At 37.1% G+C, this 23,734-nt stretch overlaps 1 protein-coding gene and 3 long non-coding RNA genes across 4 annotated transcripts; all 4 read right to left on the bottom strand.

Moving 5' to 3' along the window:
- Positions 1–682: 682 nt before the first annotated feature.
- LOC103425939 (pyruvate decarboxylase 2-like) lies at positions 683–3,578 on the bottom strand. The gene is made up of 6 exons (XM_008364039.4): positions 2,909–3,578; positions 2,562–2,725; positions 1,809–2,459; positions 1,608–1,725; positions 1,217–1,405; positions 683–1,111 (listed from the first exon to the last, which is right to left on the bottom strand). The coding sequence occupies exons 1-6, from the start codon at positions 3,428–3,430 to the stop codon at positions 941–943; spliced, it is 1,815 nt and encodes a 604-aa protein (XP_008362261.2). The 5' UTR covers positions 3,431–3,578; the 3' UTR covers positions 683–940.
- Positions 3,579–6,966: 3,388 nt separating this feature from the next.
- LOC114824573 (uncharacterized) lies at positions 6,967–7,735 on the bottom strand. Its single transcript, XR_003772860.2, has 2 exons — positions 7,479–7,735; positions 6,967–7,366 (listed from the first exon to the last, which is right to left on the bottom strand). It is a non-coding gene; the product is annotated as an uncharacterized lncRNA (long non-coding RNA).
- Positions 7,736–9,473: 1,738 nt separating this feature from the next.
- On the bottom strand, positions 9,474–15,565 carry LOC139195327 (uncharacterized). The gene is made up of 5 exons (XR_011580147.1): positions 11,815–15,565; positions 11,572–11,731; positions 11,398–11,466; positions 10,650–10,708; positions 9,474–9,701 (listed from the first exon to the last, which is right to left on the bottom strand). It is a non-coding gene; the product is annotated as an uncharacterized lncRNA (long non-coding RNA).
- An 826-nt stretch (positions 15,566–16,391) lies between these two features.
- LOC139195328 (uncharacterized) lies at positions 16,392–18,817 on the bottom strand. Its single transcript, XR_011580148.1, has 5 exons — positions 18,629–18,817; positions 18,386–18,545; positions 18,212–18,280; positions 17,464–17,522; positions 16,392–16,515 (listed from the first exon to the last, which is right to left on the bottom strand). It is a non-coding gene; the product is annotated as an uncharacterized lncRNA (long non-coding RNA).
- Positions 18,818–23,734: the final 4,917 nt, after the last annotated feature.

Consider the following 23,734-nt stretch of genomic DNA (forward strand, 5'->3'; position numbering starts at 1 on the left):
AGGATCAATATTAGGATGAAAGGAAATATTAAGCAGACTCTTTTGAAAATATAATTCTATATACTCTCCGACACCTCATGTTTTGACAAAATTTTTGTGCTCGCAACATAAAATATTATTTCAAAAATATTTATTTGCAGATAGTTCATAAAAAGTTTTGAAAGACCATTTCACTTAGGGTGAAAGTTAAGAGGTAAACTGTCGTTTTATATTCTTGTCATACAATCAAATCGACAAACAACATCGCGAAAAAACCAACGATATCGGTGCTCATTTTGTTATAGTTCTGTTTTGTCCTTTCCTTCTCACAACGCAGTGACAAAGTACCACGACGGATTATGACCACTCCATCAGTACAAAATTGACAATTAATTTAACCAGAAATTATATGACAGTGACATTCCAATATATTATATCAGTTGGAAAATAAAACATATTTATTATTAAATTAATAGTTTAGGCAATATTGGATATTCACCTTACATTTTATAAAAAGTATGCACGTGTGAATTAAAAAAGATTCTTGCGCAACACGTAAAAAGATATGTTGATAGTCAGACTTGACATGCAAGTTTAGGTGTGATATCCACATACCTCATTTTGCTTCTTACACATCTTTTTAATTTTCGGTCGTCGGATTAAATGAATTAAAGAAGATCAACGAACAGAATTTAACAATAAGTGTGTGAGAAATAATTTGGAGCGTGTGAATGGCACACCCCTTTGCATTAATATGTAATACACAAACTAGATCATAAACTAATTAAAATATGAGAAGATACTCGTAATTCAAAGGGGAATATACTTGAGAAACCCTTTTTCTGGAAAAATATTAAATACAAAACATAAGAAACCCTTCACAAGAAAGAACAAATACATTTTTTTTTTTCTTCCAGATCGAATGACGCTACGTTGATGAAAGGAAATGAGATGGAAGACTTTACTGAGGGCTGGGTGGGCGGCTGTTGGCAGCAGAAACCCTAGACCCCCACTCAAGCAACTCTTTGCTGGTATCGTCCTTGTGGGCTATCACCTCAATGAAGCACAAGCTATCCTTCTTCGCCCCTGTTGCAGTCTCAATCGCTTCAATCAGCTCCTCTTCGCAACGGACCTGCAGAATTGACAGATTCGGTTACAAGGAGTTTCACGATCCAGGAAACCTTTTGATTGATTAGTTGGAACAGATTAGATTAGAATGCATGAACAAACTAATTACCTTGGTTGTCCAGCACTTGCCCTCCCCGTTGTGGATGGCATCAACTAGTCCAGTGTAGTTCCAGTTCTTGATCACATTGTATGGTCCGTCATGGATCTCCACCTCAATTGTGTATCCGCCGTTGTTTATCAGGAAGATGATGTTCTTCTGCCCATTTCGGATCATGGTGGACACATCTTGAACAGTCACCTATTAGTGAGCGAAAATGGAAAAGTTCAAACAAGCTCTTTCAAATACAGCGCATAATTTAAATTAAATTCAAAAGATGAGTGATTCGCAATATTTATGAAATGTTATGCTGCAAATCCAATAATGTTAACCGAGAAAATTTAAGGTTCCTAATGGGTACTTTACAATTTACAGCGTGCTAGAGAAAAAGAACTAAATATACCTGGAAACTCCCATCGCCGATGAAAGCAATCACACGCTTCTCAGTAACAGCTTGAGCATACCCAAGAGTAGCTCCAACTGACCAACCAATTGATCCATACTGCATTTGGAACTCATACCTGCAAACCCGATTTCAACTTCCCAATTGAATAAAAAACCAGAACATAGAAAGAAACATGAAACCGCACTCTCCTTGGCTTACCCGCAACCAGCCGGCAATTTCAGTTTCTGGCAGTTAAACCATGAGTCCCCTGTCTCAGCAATCACAGCAGTTTCACTTGACAGCATATTCTGGATGTGGTGGAACAGAACATTAACCCTCAAAGGTTCTTTCGGTGCAGACTTTAGAGGGTGTCCGTTGGGAACAAAGATCCTGCTGTAGTTCTCATGAGCAGTTTTGTTGTGCTTGAGCCTCTTTGCCAGAGCTCGGAGGAAATCCTTCATGAGAACACAACCAAATGAAGGGCCATTTGCTATGGTCACGTGATCAGGCTGCACCACAATTGCCTTCTCTTTCTTGAGAAGCAGAGAGTATCCAACAGAGCTGTAGTCATTGAAAATCGGTCCAGCAAACAAGTATGCATCTGCGGACTCCACAATCTCGGCGCAAAAGGCAGTGCTCACAGCACCCCAGTATGTTCCAATGAAATGGGGGTGGTGCTCTGGCACAAGGCCCTTTGCAGATGGCATGACAGCGAGCGCATAACCACTAGCATCTGCTAGTTCAACAAAGGCATCGCCAGCATGTGCAACTCGAAGTTTAGGCCCCCCTACCATAACCGGCTTCACTGCCTTGTTAAAGAACTCTGCAGCCGCCTCCACGGCAGCCTCTAAGCCCAAATGATTACTCAATCTGTAGACCAAAACAAACAAATATATAAATTTCACACCTAAAAAGTTACAAAACATTTCCAAACACTTCAACTAAATGGAACAGAAACCCCAAAATGTGTACCTTGGAGACAATGAGAAGGGAACAGGATCCAGGCTAAAAGTTGGATGAGCAATTCCAGCCAAGTTGCAGCTTATGCTGATATAAACAGGCTTGCTTTCTTTCAAGGCGGTTGAAATTGCGGTATCAATCATTTCATGAGCATCTTCCAGATTATTTACCACAGCCTAGTAAAAACCCACCTTATGAAAATTAGCAAACTTTCAAACGAACCAAAAAAGAGCAAAACAATACCAAATTTAGCAAAACCAAACTCACTACAAATCTTTCACAAAACCCATCAATAGCCCAACACCAAAATTCAACATAAAAAATAAATTAAAAAACCAAAATCTTGATTTCATGCAAACCTGATAGCAAGTGACGGTCTGGAAGCATGTCAACTCTTGGCTAAAATCCGGTAACCCAATAGTGTGGTGAAGAATCCTGTGCGTCCCGTAATCATTCGAGTTGGGTCCTCCAACTATACAAATCAATGGCAGACTCTCACTGTAAGCTCCCGCGATAGCATTGAGAACACTGAGCCCACCCACAGTGAAAGTAACAACACACGCCCCGACTCCCCGCGACCGAGCGTAGCCGTCAGCAGCGTACCCGGCATTGAGTTCGTTGCAGCAGCCGATGTTGGTGAGCCCAGGCTCGGCAATGAGGTGGTCTAGGAGGGTTAAGTTAAAGTCACCTGGGACAGTGAACACGTCCGTGACGCCGATTTGGACAAGTCGGCGGGCGATGTGGCCACCCAGAGTGGCGTCAGAGGAGTTGATGAGGGAGGGGGCAGAGCTTTGGATTGCTAAAGCGGCGCCGTTCGGTAGGCTGCCGACGCCGGTGCACGTAGGCTTGCAGACGTCAAGCGAACCAATTTTGGTGTCCATGGGCTTCTGAACTGGGTTTTGATCGTACTCAAAAACCGTTCTTGACAACTACTCGGAAAACAGAAAATATGGGAACTTTGCAATGGGATTTGAAAACTGGGATTAGGGTTTTTCTGGGATTTATGGAATTGGGTTTGGGAAAATGATTTGGAAGGAGATGTGTTTTTATAGGGGAAGTGAGAGGAAGTGACCCTAAAAACTACCAAGTCTACGTGGCGCGTAAGCGGAGTAACTAATGAGCTAACTACGTCATTCGATTGTATGCAGAGCGTGTCAACTCGTCGGCCGAGCTCGACCGAGGAGTGAAATATGTTGATGTTGCGTTGAGCGCGCGGTTGACTTCTCGATCTTGCGACTGCGGCTGAGGAAGGAACACTTTCGGCCTTCAGGTTCTAAAGCTTGAAGACAAAGCTACTAGTTCTACGAAGTTCACAAATTGTCAGCACCGGATTCGGTCACAGTGATTATATTCGTTAAAGTATAAGCATGCCGAATCAACACCAGACTATATGGGCACAAGTACTCAAAACAAATGTACGTCTTGATTGTGAAAGTGGTTCAGCCGTCAGAATGCCGAACTCTAAAACCTACTTATGAATAACCAATCATAAACAACTCGGCGTTCAATGTGCCGAGCCTAGTAATTTGTAACACCTCACTTCGCTGAGAAGGCTAATGAGATGACCTCTGCCAATAAGGACTTAAAAATCCTTCTCGACCGAGACTTGGATAGATAACCAGTCGGCCTCGATGTAGTGCTGTTTATTCAAATTGAAGGTGCTCCGCGGTCAGCTGATTCTACGACAACAGTGTTGTTTGTCCAAACTGAAGATGTGTCTACAAAAAAAGAAAATAAAAATCTCAAGGTTGTTGAGAGGTTTCACAAAAGCGAGGGTTTGCTCAGGGCAGTTTATGTGTTGAATTGGAGGGGCTTTCAAATGTTGCACGGTGTCTTGTATTTACAGGGACGAGTAAGCGCTAATTGATAAGCTGATTAAGACTCCCAAGCTATTAAAACTCTTCCTCAGATAAGCCTTACTACTCCCAAGACTCTTAACTGAATCAAAAATGCAACCAAATTCAATCTGTGTTTAGTCTTATCCCATCGAATCCCAATATAACATGCATGCTTTGTATTTGAACAAATAATGTTCATCTAAACAGCCACCAATCGACCTGCATTGCTGTGGTTGGTTCCTTTTTTGGAGATAATCACCACCAAATTCGCAGTACCTAATTATATGGGAAGTAATATTTCACACAGCATGCATTGTGATTCCATCATCAATTCATCTGACAACACCCTTTACTACTCAAATAACCTAGCCTACCTAGGTTTCTTATCTCACCATTATCCAAGACCATCAAATCACATGCTATCACATCATCATAATTCCATCACCTTTAAACCTATCCATGCATGCATCCTGATCAAATGAATTTCAAATTCATTTTTAGCTTCCAAGTGCCGTCACATCCCAAATCAATTCGAACTGTACTACTTGCTTGGGATTGAATTCGCATCCTATATATCTGGTTTAAGAAGATGCAGATAATTCATATTAAAAGATAATTATTATGATAAAAACCATAATATTACCCTTTAACAATAACAAAATTTTCTCCACTTTTTCATCCGACGGTTGAAAATTATGCTCACTCAACTGCCTTGATTGCACGGGCCGATGGTGTAAATTTGGGTCCAAACAATATTTTCAAGACAATTACTACGATTAAAATCAATAGTAATGCCAACAAAATTATCTTAACGGTCTAGAACCATACCCACTTAACGGCCTTGATACCACGGGCCAATAGTGTAAAATCGAGTCCAAACAGGAAGATACTAGGGGTGTTTTTTCATGAGAGATGATAAGAAATACGACACTGCATTGTTCATTAAAATATTAATTTGTTAAAGAATTAGTTAAAACGAGTTATCTGATCAATCTTCGATTGGAAATGATCTTAGGGTGAACATTAGGAGGTAAACTGTCGTTTTATATTCTTGTCATACAATCAAATCGACAAACAACATCGCGAAAAAACCAACGATGTCGGTGCTCATTTTGTTATAGTTCTCCTTTGTCCTCTCCTTCTTATAACGCAGTGAAAAGGTACCACAACGGATTATGACCACTCCATCAATACAAAATTGACAATTAATTTAACCAAAAATTATATGACATTGACATTCCAATATATTATATCAGTTGGAAAATAAAACATATTTATTATTAAATTAATAGTTTAGGCAATGTTGGATATTCACATTACATTTTATAAATTATAAATAAGAAAAATTAGTATCTGGTCCTTAGTTACTAATGTTTTTTTATTGAAACATTATTAGTTTTCAAATTTTGATCAAGGTCTCTAGTATTAATACAATAATGAATTTACATGTCAGTTATATAATTTTTAAAATAAAAATTAAAAATTGATTTAGGATTTTAATACTCACGCCTTTATTAAACTCCTAAATAATTTTCAATTCAAAACATTTCCAAAATAAAAAAAAATATTAGAATAAGTTTGTACCCCTTAATTTTTTTATAAAAAGGTTTCCAATTTTTTAATCTTATATGTACCCATTCATGTAATTTTTAAATTTTTGATCTTAAAATATACCCATTCTTAAATATATCAATTTGTTGTAGTAAAATGTACCCTTTTTTATATAAAATCTATTCAATTTTTTTCTAATTCATTTTTAAACTTATATGGGTACATTCTTTTTCTTGATTTGAGAATGTATCCATGTCAAATTTAATCAAAGAAATTTACTAATATTATTAAGCCTAATATCTATTATTTTTTGTGTGGTTTTGACGAATGTACCCATATTTTGGTACAATAATTTTTTTTGTTAATTTTAATGAATGTACCCATGTTTATATACATACATACATACACACACACACACACACACACACACACAATATATTGGAGAGTATAATTTATATTTTAATAATTTTAATCCACAAATTATGGGTTTTTTTATTTAAAATCTCATTAATACAAACAACTATAAATTTCAATTTTTAATTTAAAAAATATAGTAACCTACATAGAAATACATTATCACATTAATTTCAGGGACTTCGATCAAAAATTGAAAACCAACAAGATTTCAATCAAAGAATATTGATAGTTAGGGACCGTGTCCAAAGTGTCCCTTATAAATATAGTTAATAATCAAATTATTATTTATGTATTAATTAACGTGTTTATTTTTTATTAGTGCATCACATAGTTTGTAAACATGATTTAAAAAATTAGCCCACCTAGTATTACGCTTAGTTACAAATTACAATCAATAACGTTATTCCTCAAACAAGCGGATTTGTCAAGAATACTTATTTTCTCGATCGGTTAGTTTTGATTAGATACACACCATAACATGGTAGTAAGGAATGCTATTCACATGACGGGCCCAATAATATTATTGTACCGCATCATCCAATAAAAAGTATGCAGTGTCAAGTAAAACAGATTCACGTGTAACACCTAAAAAGACATGTTGAAAGTCAGACTTGAAATGCAAGTTTTTCCATTAATATGTAATACGCAAACTAGATCATAAACTAATTAAAATATGAGTAGATACTCGTAGTTCAAAGGGGAATGTACTTGAGAAATCAGTTTTCATGGAAAAATATTAAAAACAAAACATAAGAAACCCTTCACAAGAAGGAACAAATACAAATTTTTTTTTTCCTCCAGATCGAATGACCCAGCGTTGATGAAGGGAAATGAGATGGAAGACTTTACTGAGGGTTGGGCGAGCGGCTGTTGGCAGCAGACACCCTAGACCCCCACTCAAGCAACACTTTTCTGGTCCTTGTGGGCTATCACCTCAATGAAGCACAAGCTATTCTTCTTCGCCCCAGTTGCAGTCTCTATCGCTTCAATCGGCTCCTCTTCACAACGGACCTGCAGAATTGACAGATTCGGTTGCAAGGAGTTTTACGATCCAGGAAACCCTTTGATTGGTTAGTTGGAACAGATTAAGGAGACGATTAGAATGCATTAACAAACTAATTACCTTGGTTGTCCAGCACTTGCCCAACTAAACTTTCCTTGTATGATGACATGGATGTAACGCCTCGTGTTACGGGCATACTAAATGAGAACTTTGCAATGGGATTTCAAAACTGGGATTAGGGTTTTTCTGGGATTTATGGAATTTGGTTTGGGAGAATGATTTGGAAGGAGATGAGTTTTTATAGAGGAAGATACTAGGGGCGTTTTTTCATGAGAGACGGTGGTTCGACCGTTGCAGTCGATTCAAAATACTGGGCGAATGAGTGGCGCGCAAGTATTATAATATTAATTTTTTGTTTCCAAAATCTTAGATGGGAAGGGACAAAGATATTTCTAATTATCCAATTAAAACTCTCTAATTTTTTCTCCTTAAATATCCTACTTACTAAACCTTGATGTTGATTTGTATTATGGAAGAAATTACTTTGTTAATAAAATATTACCTTTTGTAATGTGTGTTATGCTTACTATTAATATCACTCGAATTATAATCCTAATTTTTTGCCTTGATGATCCTATTAAGGCTTGTTTTTGTTTGTATTCTAAAATAAGTCATTTTTGTTATAAAATATACCCTGTGTAATGTGTGTTATGCTAAGTTGATTGATATCGCTCTGTTGGGCTTGAAATTCACATTTTTGACTTAATTGAAGCCAGCTCAGAAGGGTGGCTGCAAGTCTCAATCCAGTGGGGTGATGCTAATGATTCGACTAGATACTGGATAAAGTAGACTGTCTATAAATATAAGTTGTTTTGCAATCTCTCAACCCACACAAACAAACGCTTTACGCGAAACCCTTGCTCTACATGAAATCTTCTCATGTCATGAGCAAAATGCTAACTAATTGCTTCACTAATCCCTTTGCCAACACATATTTGTTTGGTTAAACATCACTGGGTTAACAAACTGGCAACATATTCAGTTTGGTTGACCACCACTGAAGATGTAGAATCAGTCAGTCTAGGAGTACTTTCAGTTTGGTTAAACAACACTATTTCTAGTTGGGTTGATCATCTATCCCAAGATTCAGGCGTCGAAGATTCTTAATTACTTTTGCCGAAAAAGGTCACTTCATCAGCTTCCCAATAAAGTTAGGTGTTTTATGATTGGTTATTCACAACTACATTTCAGAATTCATCATTCAGACCGCCGAACCACTTTCACTGTAAAGGCAATCATTTCTTTTAGAATATCATTGTCCCTACATCCTAATACCAATTTGATGAACTTATATTTTCACGAATATAGTTGAAGTAACCGAACCACGTGCAAAAGATTGAATTTTGTAGCCGAATGCATAGGTCGAGAGTGTTCCTTACTCGACCAAAGTCGCTCGGTGGAAGAAGTAAGTAGCCTATTTCATCACCACACCACCAATAGCGGAGCTAAAACTTTTCACAAGGTGGGCTAGCTTAAAGATTTCAATCTTTATAAACAAAAGAAACTTGATACTGTATTTTTCACAATATCAGCTAGCTTAAGAAAAATTTCATAAAGTGAGCCAATAATTTTTTGTTATAAAAAATACATGTTAAAATTCAAACAAATCCAAACTTGAAGCATATATGTACAAGAAGTCATGAGAAGAAGGATGTAAGAAAAATAGATGATTTGTAAGCTGTATTTTATAATTTTATATAATTAAACTAAGAGAACTAAGATTAGTGATTAAATATATGGTGGGCTACATTGGAGAATCAATTAAAATTACATGCAGAAATTTATTTTTTCTTGAAAGCTACCTGGGCTATAGCCCATGGTAGCCCTTAATGTGACTCCGCTAGTGCACACTACCACATTTTCATCTCATTCGCCCAACCAAGTTCGATTGTGAATTGGCATGCATGCATCAACGAAATGACATAGTTAGCTCAGCAGTTACTTAGACTGCATGCCATATAGGCTCTATAATTTTTAGAATCAACACACCCAAAATATAATCCTTTTTCTTCCTTAATGATCCTACTAATTCTTGATTTTGGTTGTATCATATCCTTGATTTTGATTTATATTCTAGAATTATTTTCGTAAATAAAATATACATTGTGTGATGTGTGTTATTGACAGACCCCATCGTGAGAGTGACGTAACCATTTGCACAGTACGGAAGCTTTAAGATACAATTTATAAGTTGATACACCCGAAGGTGAGTCCTAATTTTGTCCAATCTGTCAGAACACCGTCGAATTCCTCGTAGTCACCACACCTTTGTGATTCTTGAACCTGGAGGGGCGCAAAACCAAAATTGAGTGGGTCAGTAAAACAATTCTTTTCCAAATCCAAACATTTCTCAAAACGTTGTAACCCCTCTCCGTAAAACCTGTATACTTTCCCAGAAATGTAAAATATAAATATACATATATATTCTCAAAACTTCATTTTTACTATCTCAACATTTTTCTTTATCAATCATGCCATGCCATGTCTAATTCAACAGTTAAATATGGATGCATCAACAATAATCATATCAGGTGCAAGAAAGTAATCAACCGGAGGCCCTCTAATAGCCCTGTACGGTTGAACCTAGAGCTCAAAATCTATCAATCTCACACTCTGCCGGAGTCACTCCACGTGACCTGTACGGCCTTCTGCACATAAGTTACGCTCTAGTGCTTCTCATAAATCATCTGTGCACATAATCTAAGGTCACCCACCAGTCGGAATCTCACTAACACTCTCGCGACTGGCCTGTCGTACCCACTCCACGTGGACTGTACGACTAGCATCTACTTGGATCCAAGACGAGCGTGCGATGCGGTGAATACTATAAGCACTAAACTATGGTGCAGGATTTGAGCTCAATATACATCAACATCATCATAACAGAAATAAATACTCACATGTGCGTCCACCGCACCATTTCATACATATGCATCATAAATCAATTCTTACCTGTGCGTCCACCGCACCAATTCATACATATGCATCATAAATCAATTCTTACCTGTGCGTCCACCGCACCAATTCATACATATGCATCATATATTAATTCATGCATGGCAATTCGATTCACATTTCTATATACTTTTCATATACTTTTATGCATGGCATTTCAACTAATATATCTCATATACTTTTATACATTTTCATTAAAAGCATAATTTCATGCATTTTCAATTTCTGGGAAACGGCAAGTATATATGTATACGGAAAACAAAACTGCCCACTCACCTGGAGTTCGCCCTACAACTCCCTAGCACAATACGCCAAGGCGTCATGACGATCGGCGCCTAAAACAATAATTAATTCCAACCTCAGAATTCATAGTGATAGAATATATAACTTATATAAAATACGTCACTACGTAGTTCGATCCGGAAGATCTGCCACTCAGATTTTAAATCCATAACTTCCAGAGGTCCACAATATACCTCTAGGACAACTTCCTAAAATTTCATTACCATCCAACGGTCGGATCTCCGTCAATTTCCAAAACTAAGTGACGGTTAACATTTTATTTTATGAACTTACAATTCCAATTCCGGAAGATCCGTAACTCGGATTCCCAATCCGTAAGTTCCAATAATCCTCAAATATTACGTATTACAACGTATCAAAGTTTGGTAACGATCCAACGGTCGGATCGTCAATTCACATTTTCACCAAAACTATAAAACGTTATTTGAACACCTAACCAACAATCCTTAATAACTTTCTCATACGGTGCTCAAATTGGGTATATGAATATACCACGGTGATCTACTCGACGTCACGGACGTCGACATATTTTTAAAATAATTTTATTTATTTATTTTTTTTAACTGTAGCACCTTCTTCTTCCTTGGGTCGCCTGACTGGTTTTTCCGGCGGCCGTTTTCCGGGCAGTTTTTCAAATTGTCATAACTTTGTCATTTCTCAACGAAATCAAGTGATTCAAAAACGAAAGTTGTAGCCCTTGAAGAGACAAAGAGAATGGTACCTTGCACAACACCTAGTTCGCCGTGGTTTGGCCGGAAACTGCCTCGAAAGCCTCGGAGGTCGCCGGAAACTGGGTATTTTTCAAATGAGTATAACTTCTTCAATACTCAACGAAATTGAGTGAAACAAAAAGGAAAGTTGTAGTACTTGACTAGACGAAGAGATTGATACCTACCTCGACTCCTAACTCGCCGGGGATTCGCCGGAAAACGCCTCGAAAGCTCCGGCCAAACTTTGAACTTGTCGATCTCCGTGTTCTTACGTCCAAAAACTTCCAACGAAGCACTCCGAGCTTCCTTGGAACCTCACTAAGCTCACTGTGAGCTTGGATTGTCCTAAAACAAAGTCAATTCGAAGATCATGAACAGTGCACTTTCACGGGGAGTTTAGAATCTAGGTTTTCCGAAGTAAAACTTACCTGAAATTGGTGTCTACGTGATCGTGGAAGTTCCAGGAGTCCAAATGTGGTCTTATCTTGGACGTTTGTTTATGTTTTAGGTGGTTTTGGGTGAGGTTGAGCGTCGGAGAGGAAGAGAGAGAACTGAGAGTGAGAGAGAGTCGTGAGGGAAGAGAGATAGAGAGACAAGGTACGGGAATTGGGGAAGGTTTTGAGGGATGTGGGGATCCCACGTGTCCAACTCAATCCAAATTGTTAAATTTTCGCCCCTTAGTCCCGTTTAAGGGCATTTTCGTCTTTTCATGTCCTCGAAATTAAAATTCCGGGACGGGCTGTGACAATCTTCCCTCCTTATAGAATTTCGTCCCCGAAATTCCAGCAACCAACTAAATCAACCATACTCCAACAATAGCTTCGGGTAAATCTTTCTCATCCGATTCTCTTTCTCCCACACTTTTCTACTGAATGATTTCCTTCACAAAGCTTTTACTACTTACTCTGTCTTAATTCTCAGGACCTTCTTTTTCCAATCCAAAGTCGTCCTTGGTTCCTTATCAAGTCGAATCCAATTTAATTCTCAATAGTTACACCAGAATCTCATGTGACGAATCTACCACCTAGTGACAACGTATCGAACCCAAAATACATTAAGTACCTTAGCCAACTCTGAAGACATCACCACTTGTATGCAACTTTATTGATTCCTTTAGTGATCAAAAATGGTCTGATGTGTCTAAATCTTATCTTGTCTCCTTTCCAATTCTCGCCATTTCTGCTCGTGGTGAATTTTCCAAAATATCGAATCATGAAACACATCATGTACTTACAACAACTCTGGAAGCCATTTAAATCTGTATTCAACTTCACCAACCCTTCGATGATCACATAAAATTCGGTTCACCTAGGATTTAACTTGCCTTCCTATCCAGACCGAATCACACTTTTCCAAGGTGAAAACTTCGAAAATATAAAACCATCTGTCTTATACACTTGATTAGTGGCATATCCATCTGTTGATCTCTTTTGCCATTCCTGATTACTTCAAGTTAACTTAATCACCTGAATACTTTAAGGAGACTCATCCATAGTCTCAGGGTCTACTAAAACTCTTTCTCGATCGAATCTTTCTCTACCCAGAAACATTCCATTCACAAGTCATCAAAAACCGACTCACATGACACATTTCATGATCCTTATGGCGTTACTTCGGAAACTGCACAACCAACATACTTAAGAAACTCAGCAGTTCCGTAAACCAATTCTCTTTTCCATAAAACAAATAAGTAGTGTTGCACTGTCTGGGAAAGGTTGTTACTCAACACTGGAGTAAATGTACTAACTTGTTACTTAACAAGTATAACTTCTTCTCGATCTTCCATTCTTAATTTTTCTTCCGTTGGTTTTCAATCCACAAAATGATACTCTTGGCAAACGTGCCAGATATTAATCTTACTGTAGTCTTCTCACCAAGTGCTTCAGCTAGAACAAATTTTACGATCACCCTGATCGTACAATCATGTTCATTAAGCAATACAATTCACTTTCGCTGCCTCATATCAAAATCCTTCCAAGTAATGGATATTGAAGACTTTTTGGATTCGTAAAAAAAAATCTTGCATTCCCACTAAAATATAATGTCTCCATAACTTCACAGCAAGAATGGTAATCGTGACTTCCAAATCACCAGTAGGGTAATTCATCTTATGAGATTCCATTTATCGTGAAACGTATGCAATCACCCTAACATTTGCATCAACATGCCTCCAATACCATTCAAGAAACATCACTAAAAATTTATGATTACCACTATTCTCTGGGAATACCAAAATACGTGCATGAGTGAGGAAATACTTCAGTTATTGAATCCTTTGCTCACAATTTCCTTCCCACTCATACATAATCTCTTTTCTCAACAGTCTCATCAATGACAAATCAATGACTAAAAAAATCTTTCACAACCATCCAAGATAGCCTGGTAAGCTAAGAAATTCCAAATCTCAATTACGACTCGTGGTTGTTCCAAATTCTCAATTTCTGCTATCTTTTAAGGATTCACTTGAATACCTTAAGAGTATATAACAAATCTCAGAATACCACCTGATTCATCCAACATTCGCATTTGCTAAACTTTGCATACAATCGACATTCTTCCAATCTTTGCTTCACCAACTTAATATGTTTACATGCTCTGCTCTGGCTCAGAATGTACCAGAATATCGTCAATGACAAATGATAACAATTTATCACGACATTCGTGGAATACTTCATCCATAAACTCCTAAAACAACGTGAGTTTTCTTATAGCATCACCAAAGCTCATAAAAGATCATAACAAATCCAGAAAACCATCTTATGATCAATGTCGCTCAAAATCTTCAATTGGTAATAACCAGACCTCAATCAATCTTTGAAATTACACAAACATCTCTGAGCTTATCAACTAAACATCAGTACACTATCATGGATAACGGTTCTCGATCGTTACCAATTCCATTGTCTATAATCAATGAACAATCTCTAAGTCCATTTTCTTTCGCACCAACGAACTGGTGCTCCTCAAAAGTGTTGTACTAGGTTGAATGAAATTTTTTATCAACCAATTCTTTCAACTGAATTTCCAATTCACTTAACTCATCATGAACCAATCTCTATCATAAGATTTATACCTGGCAACAATTCAATAGTGAACCTCATATCTCTGCCTGAAGGCAATCCAGGTATACTTTCAAGAAAGACATCAAAAAAAGTCTAACCCCTTTTTCATTTTTCACACTTCTCCGAGCAACATCCTTTAGTACCACATGAGCTAAGTATTTTTGACAGCCTTTCGAAAACAATCTATTTGCTCTCACAGCATTAATAACGGCCTGACTCAATCCATTTTGCATACTTACAAAAGTAATCTCTGGTCATCCAGATCGATGGAAAGTACTGGTTTCCCGTAACATTCCGTCTTATCACAATTATAACCAACCAATCTAATGGAACAGAATTAACTGATACAATATATATTTTATTATACTAACATAAAATAATCTACCGGTTTGCTTGCTTAACGAATCCATGAATGAGTTATTAATATTACGGTCTGCAGCCCGCAATACTGATAAATCATCGTTGTCTCGATAAGTAGGCAACCACTCTCAAAGATATAACATTACTATTTTGTCACTCAATGCAAAATACATACACTCGTCTCAACTACATTTATTTACTACTCTCTAGGTAATAACATACATAATAAGAAATATATCAGCCGAAGTCAACTAGAATGACCAATACGGCTGATTCAACTCTTATCTCAATAATACGTCGGCCGGATCCACTCCGCGTGGTCGGTACGGCCGAGCCTATAACTCACCAATTTCTCATGTGTCAATCGAATCCACTTCTCATGGTCTGTACGGCTGAACATATAACTCATCAAATCTCTCTGTACTCACGGTCAATCCGACCAAACTACTAAGTCCATAACTCTGCTGAATCGACACTATGATATCATGGAAAACTGTTGGGTACAACTGATTCTAGGGACGATTCACAATTCTGTGTCCCCTCTGTTCACATAAACACATTCATTAATTTCACACTTCCCAAAGTGTTAATTTTGTACCTGCTGCACAAAGTATATTTCCTTTACTCGAGACACCTTGTCTCAAATATCTGGGATTACCAGTATATCCATCACTTTTATTCTGACCAGCGACATTAAAACCTCTGCTGGAAGAATTAACTCTAGCTTCACTTCTTTTGAAGCTCTGAATCTTTCTATATCCTTGATATGACGAATCATTAACTTTATCGTCTTCTTTTAATTCCCAATCTTTTCTTATTCTTCTTTACTCTAGCTGATCATATTCTCAGAGTCCTCAAGGCTCAACAACATCTTGTATACTCTTGGTAAGAAATACAATGGATAGTGGTCACCCAAATTACCACTTCCCTTTTTGCCACCCAGCTTAAAACAACATAACACCTCCACCAAATTAACAACAATATCTGGATGGAACGAGGCAAGTCTAAAAACTTTCTATAATATCCCTCGATCATCACCTTCCTTGTCTCATATTTGTAAACTCTTGTTTACTACCATCAATAAATGCCGGAGGGATAAACTTTTCCTTAAAAAATTTTAAATCGGCTAATTCCTCTGGTGACAACAATTAACATTCCTGTTTCCACCAGGATGCAAATTCATACCCAAAACCAGGTAGTCGTCTCGACCCCCTGTCAGAAGGAAGATTCCTTTGACTTGCATAATCTAAAACATCTTTTCCAAATGGTTAAACCGTTACTTCGCTCCCTCAGGTTCATCATTTCTCTTAGGTGATTCAAGTTCAACTCATTACCCATCTTAAAATGTCCATTTTGATAATATACTGAATCACCATAATAATAGTTTCCCCCTAAACCGCTAAATCAGGGAGACTAAGTTCCTCTAACTACGTGGTTTGCTACGAGGCGGTGTAGTTCTGACAGAATTCACTAGAACTTCTCAAAATGTCCAAGATTGCAACCATGCTTTGATACCAACTGACAGACCCCATCCCGAAAGAGGGCATGCTGGCCGTCACGTGAGAGTGACGTAACCATTTGCACAGTACGGAAGCTTTAAGATACAATTTATAAGTTGATACACCCGAAGGTGAGTCCTAATTTTGTCCAATCTGTCAGAACACCGTCGAATTCCTCGTAGTCACCACACCTTTGTGATTCTTGAACCTGGAGGGGCGCAAAACCAAAATTGAGTGGGTCAGTAAAACAATTCTTTTCCAAATCCAAACATTTCTCAAAACGTTGTAACCCCTCTCCGTAAAACCTGTATACTTTCCCAGAAATGTAAAATATAAATATACATATATATTCTCAAAACTTCATTTTTACTATCTCAACATTTTTCTTTATCAATCATGCCATGCCATGTCTAATTCAACAGTTAAATATGGATGCATCAACAATAATCATATCAGGTGCAAGAAAGTAATCAACCGGAGGCCCTCTAATAGCCCTGTACGGTTGAACCTAGAGCTCAAAATCTATCAATCTCACACTCTGCCGGAGTCACTCCACGTGACCTGTACGGCCTTCTGCACATAAGTTACGCTCTAGTGCTTCTCATAAATCATCTGTGCACATAATCTAAGGTCACCCACCAGTCGGAATCTCACTAACACTCTCGCGACTGGCCTGTCGTACCCACTCCACGTGGACTGTACGACTAGCATCTACTTGGATCCAAGACGAGCGTGCGATGCGGTGAATACTATAAGCACTAAACTATGGTGCAGGATTTGAGCTCAATATACATCAACATCATCATAACAGAAATAAATACTCACATGTGCGTCCACCGCACCATTTCATACATATGCATCATAAATCAATTCTTACCTGTGCGTCCACCGCACCAATTCATACATATGCATCATAAATCAATTCTTACCTGTGCGTCCACCGCACCAATTCATACATATGCATCATATATTAATTCATGCATGGCAATTCGATTCACATTTCTATATACTTTTCATATACTTTTATGCATGGCATTTCAACTAATATATCTCATATACTTTTATACATTTTCATTAAAAGCATAATTTCATGCATTTTCAATTTCTGGGAAACGGCAAGTATATATGTATACGGAAAACAAAACTGCCCACTCACCTGGAGTTCGCCCTACAACTCCCTAGCACAATACGCCAAGGCGTCATGACGATCGGCGCCTAAAACAATAATTAATTCCAACCTCAGAATTCATAGTGATAGAATATATAACTTATATAAAATACGTCACTACGTAGTTCGATCCGGAAGATCTGCCACTCAGATTTTAAATCCATAACTTCCAGAGGTCCACAATATACCTCTAGGACAACTTCCTAAAATTTCATTACCATCCAACGGTCGGATCTCCGTCAATTTCCAAAACTAAGTGACGGTTAACATTTTATTTTATGAACTTACAATTCCAATTCCGGAAGATCCGTAACTCGGATTCCCAATCCGTAAGTTCCAATAATCCTCAAATATTACGTATTACAACGTATCAAAGTTTGGTAACGATCCAACGGTCGGATCGTCAATTCACATTTTCACCAAAACTATAAAACGTTATTTGAACACCTAACCAACAATCCTTAATAACTTTCTCATACGGTGCTCAAATTGGGTATATGAATATACCACGGTGATCTACTCGACGTCACGGACGTCGACATATTTTTAAAATAATTTTATTTATTTTTTTTTTTTAACTGTAGCACCTTCTTCTTCCTTGGGTCGCCTGACTGGTTTTTCCGGCGGCCGTTTTCCGGGCAGTTTTTCAAATTGTCATAACTTTGTCATTTCTCAACGAAATCAAGTGATTCAAAAACGAAAGTTGTAGCCCTTGAAGAGAAAAAGAGAATGGTACCTTGCACAACACCTAGTTCGCTGTGGTTTGGCCGGAAACTGCCTCGAAAGCCTCGGAGGTCGCCGGAAACTGGGTATTTTTCAAATGAGTATAACTTCTTCAATACTCAACGAAATTGAGTGAAACAAAAAGGAAAGTTGTAGTACTTGACTAGACGAAGAGATTGATACCTACCTCGACTCCTAACTCGCCGGGGATTCGCCGGAAAACGCCTCGAAAGCTCCGGCCAAACTTTGAACTTGTCGATCTCCGTGTTCTTACGTCCAAAAACTTCCAACGAAGCACTCCGAGCTTCCTTGGAACCTCACTAAGCTCACTGTGAGCTTGGATTGTCCTAAAACAAAGTCAATTCGAAGATCATGAACAGTGCACTTTCACGGGGAGTTTAGAATCTAGGTTTTCCGAAGTAAAACTTACCTGAAATTGGTGTCTACGTGATCGTGGAAGTTCCAGGAGTCCAAATGTGGTCTTATCTTGGACGTTTGTTTATGTTTTAGGTGGTTTTGGGTGAGGTTGAGCGTCGGAGAGGAAGAGAGAGAACTGAGAGTGAGAGAGAGTCGTGAGGGAAGAGAGATAGAGAGACAAGGTACGGGAATTGGGGAAGGTTTTGAGGGATGTGGGGATCCCACGTGTCCAACTCAATCCAAATTGTTAAATTTTTGCCCCTTAGTCCCGTTTAAGGGCATTTTCGTCTTTTCATGTCCTCGGAATTAAAATTCCGGGACGGGCTGTGACAGTTATGCTTAGTATATTAATATCACTCAAATTATTTTTTGCAAATAAAATACAACTTTTTTAATGTGTGTGATATATTCTATTTTTTTACGTGGAACTAATGCAATATGACACATCCCGACCTGAATATCCGTTAGGACTCCGAATCGAGCTGTGTTGACCGACAGTCAAATTAGCAGGAATGCGTTGAATTCTAATATTGTGGACACCAATATTCAGAATGTGCATCAATAAGATGAACAAACTGTAAAAAAAAAATAGGGTTGTTTTATTGGCACCCTATATATTGATGAATACACCTCACTTACAATCTAAATATCAAATGCCTTGTATGCTCGAATATGAAATCACTTACGTGCCGTAATTCTTATTTCTCTCACCACTTTGGTTTTTGGTTTATTCTAATCACCCAGTTCTGAAAATGTGCCAACAATTTCATCCAGGTTTTGTTCAAGTTGATTAAAAAAAACCTATTTAATTTTTGGGAAATTTTGGTGTTTTAATATGTGGGGTGCTGTCAAAAATGGTGACAGAAAATTTGGGGTTGTTGCAAGCACTATGTATTGGACCATGTTAATGGAGCATACATGCATACAAAAAAGACAAGCCTCAATTTTTCTTCCCAAAAGTTGCTTCTCTCAGAGAAAGGGTTTTTAGGAGGCCTTGAGAAGAGCATCTTCTTAGTGCATTGCCTCCTGAGATTCACAATTTAAGAGTTGCATTTCTCGTTTCGAAATTGGTTTCTCCTCGGATATGCCCTAGTATGATAGCAAGTGGTGTATGAGGGTAATTTGGGTAAGTAAATGAGGTGTATTAAGATAATGTTTAGTTTAAAAAGTAAGTGTGGGGTTTTTTCAGTATGTGGTGTAAACAGCAATTTGTGGAGTGCTAATAAAAACAACCAAAAAATATTAAGAAAATTCTTTGGTGCTACGTAGAATAAAATGTTATGAGCATAGGATTACCTAAATTGATTTGTAATGGTATTTTAATTGTGGCTCCATATATTCAAACCATCTAATACTTGTTACATTTAATATAATGTAACATGTAAAGAGAATTCAAAACATTAGTGCCGTTTTGTTCACAAAAAAAAAAAAAAAAGTGCAGTAATTGTAACCATCAGCTCAAAATGGTAAGAGAAATGTTAAGGAGACTCTCAAAGCATGACTCTCCATAATCTCTCCGATACTTCATGTTTTTAGTATAATAATTTATACTATTTCACTTTTAAGAATCTTCCTATCATTTCTCAAAAGGTAAATTCTACAATCGGCGGTGGACGTACTTTCATGGTTTTTGAAGAAAAGGCATCAACTAATTATTAGCTTTAATCCGGTTTTTCCTAATTCCCAAAAATAACAAAATTAAATCATAATCTTCTACGATTTAGTGGTATTTTTTTTAACTTAAAAGTAAGAGGTCTTAGATTCGATTTTCACCAAAAATGAATTTGAACTATATTATTGATAGTTTATTATGAGGTTAAGACGCTGAACACATCATTTTTCGTTAATATAAATAATATCGTTTGTTAAAAAAAAAAAATCATAATCTCTTCAGCCTAGCGTTGTCGGTTTCTGGTTACTGGCGCGTAATTGTTCAAATCACAAAGACGACCACAAGTACAAGAATAGAAAGAAAAGACACGTCACGCGTCAAGTGTAGGGTAAACGTGCCGTGAAGGGCGACAATTCCGTGAGCAAAGATTTTAAAGGACTGAAATCCACGGTCGGTGGAAACCGGACGAGTTGCTGGTAATTGCAAAGGTTTTAAGGAAGTTGTATGCATGCATGCACATTGCAGTCAGCGTTGAACAAGTATGTACCAATTAATATGTCATAGTAGTGACGTGGCACGCAATCACATGCATGAATGCGAGCCTTTTTCCACTATATAGGCACCGACCAGGCAGCCCTTTTTCTTCTATAGTAAATTATGGGCCCTACACTCTTGTTAGAATCTTTTCAATAAAAATATTAAATTATTAGAATCAAATTTCAATTGTTGGATGATGTGGCAATATGAAATCTTATATCAAATTTTAGGGTAAAAGACTGTTTACTACCCTCATGTTTTGTGGTTTTTAACATTTAGTACATCAAGGTTTTTTCCGTCTCAGATTCATACCTAAAGTGTAAATTTTGGGACAGTCTCATACATCCGTTAGTCAAACTGTTAAATCTGCCGTTAATTGTGACGTGGCGCCCAGTCATGGCGCCACGTGTCATCCACGTTTTTTTTTCTTCTTTCTTCTTCTTCCTTCTTCTGCAATTTTTTTTTTCTTCCTCCTCCTTCTTCCTTCCTCCTTCTTCCTTCCCCTTGTTCTCCTTCTTCATTCTTCTTCCTTCTCCTTCTCCTTCTTCTTCTTCTTCCTCCTCCGAATATGGGGAAGTTTTTTTTTTTTCTTTCTTCTTCTTCCTCCTTTTTCCTTCTTTTTCTTCTTTCTTCTTCTTCTTCTTCCTCTGACTGCAACTTTTTTTTTTCTTCCTCCTTCTCCTTCTTCCTTCCCCTTGTTCTCCTTCTTCCTTCTTCTTCCTTCTTCTTCCTCGAATCTGGGAAAGATGAAGGTTTTTTTTTTTTTTTTGAGGAAGATGAAGAAGAAGGAAGAAGGAAGAAGGAGAAGAAGGGGAAGGAAGAAGGAGAGGAAGAAGGAGGAAGAAGAAGGAAGAAAAAAAAAGGTGCAGTCGGAGGAAGAAGAAGGAAGAAGAAGGAGGAAGGAGGAGGAAGAAGAAGAAAGAAGGAGGAAGGAGGAGGAAGAAGAAGAAAGAAGAAAGAAGAAAGAAGAAAAAAAATAAAATAAAATAAAAAACCTTCATCTTCCCCATATTCGGAGGAAGACGAAGGAAGAAGAAGAAGAAGGGGAAGGAAGAAGGAGGAAGGAAAGGAGAAGGAGGAAGAAAAAAAAAAAAAACCTTTATCTTCCCCAGATTCGGAGGAAGAAGAAGGGGAAGGAAGAAGGAGAAGAAGGAGAAGAAGGAGAAGGAGAAAGAAAAGAAAAAAAAAACCTTCATCTTCCCCAGATTCGGAGGAAGAAGAAGAAGAAGAAGAAGAAGAAGAAAGAAGGAGAAGAAGGGGAAGGAAGAAGGAGGAAGAAAAAAAAAAGTTGCAGTCGGAGGAAGAAGAAGAAGAAGAAGAAGAAGAAGAAGAAGAAGAAGAAGAAGAAGAAGAAGAAGAAGAAGAAGAAGAAGAAGAAGAAGAAGAAGAAGAAGAAGAAGAAGAAGAAGAAGAAGAAGAAAGAGGAAGAAGGACGAAGAAGAAGAAGAAGAAGAAAAAAAAAAAAAACTTCCCCAGATTCGAAGGAAGAAGAAGGAAGAAGGAGAAGAAGGGGAAGGAAGAAGGGGGAAGGAAGAAGGAGGAAGGAAGAAGGAGAAGGAGGAAGAAAAAAAAAGTTGCAGAAGAAGGAAGAAGAAGAAACAAGAAAAGAAAAGAAAAAAAAAGTGGATGACACGTGGCGCCCAGTCATGGTGCCACGTCACAATTAACGGCAGATTTAACAGTTTGATTGTCCCAAAATTTACACTTTAGGTATGAATCTGAGACGAAAAAAACTTGATGTACTAAATGTTGAAAACCACAAAACATGAGAGTAGTAAACAGTCTTTTACCCCAAATTTTATGTTTCTCCAACCGAGTTCTCAAATATTATTTTTTTAAATAATTTAAAGATTTAAATGGTTTTCTTATTAAAAAAATTGTTGAAACAAAATCTTATTGGTTAGTAGAATAAAGGGTCACAATTAAATTAAACTAATTAAAAATAAATTTGACATTGATATCAAATTTGACTCTTATACACAAAGGCTTCGAATCTGGTCATCAAATAACATTTCAGTTAGAATGATCTTTTATGTCAAATATGCACAGACCTATCTCTACCTAAGGCTAAGATTTGACATCACATTTGAAGATGTTCTTAGACCATCTCCAAAGGAAATGTCAAATTATAAGAGTCAAATTACAATTGATGGTTCATGTCAGCAATTTGAAGTCTTATGTCAAATTTTATACTTCTCCAATTGAATTATTAAATGTTATTTAATTATTTAAATAGAACTTTAAATAGTTGTAATTATTAAAAAAATATTGAAAATTTTTATTAGTTGAAATGTTAGTGGAATAAGGCACCCACGATTAAAATGAATTAAAAATAAATTTGACATTGATGTCAAATTTGACTCCAAATCACAAAACCTTCAAATCCAGTCAGCAAATAACACTTTGATTGAAAAAACTTTTGATATCACCATTATAATATATGCACAATGGCATTCCACTTAGGATTTTGACATCTCCCTTGGATATACTCTTAGGTGATCAAATTTTAGGAAGGAGAAATGATAAACGCTCATTATGTTTTTTTTTATTGATGATTAAAGTTGAGATTTTATCATAAAATTAGTCAGCAAGTTGAGGTTTTTTACAAGGTTTGATTCTTTACCGACACGCGACATTATTCTCACATTCTCACATATCATCTTAGTTTTTTCCATTTGATTCATTCAATATCGTACTCATATGTTAAATAAGAGTGTGTAGAAAGAAATAAAAGATGGGTGGTTATCATATTTCTTTGAGGGTACATAGCATTATGTGTGGTAAAAGATTCTAGAATAATCTATCTTAGGCACTGAGATTTTTAATCATTAGATCTTGATTATTAGATTATTGGCTAAGAGCCTAACGGCCAAAACTCATGTGAAGCATTCTATATGTTGTCCATTGCAATGAGAATAACTTGCGCACCGTGATGGTATTTCAAGTTAATGAGAAAAATTTTCACTAAAT

Source organism: Malus domestica, chromosome 04 (genome assembly GCF_042453785.1).
Source record: "Malus domestica chromosome 04, GDT2T_hap1".
NCBI classification, from domain to species: Eukaryota; Viridiplantae; Streptophyta; class Magnoliopsida; order Rosales; family Rosaceae; genus Malus; species Malus domestica.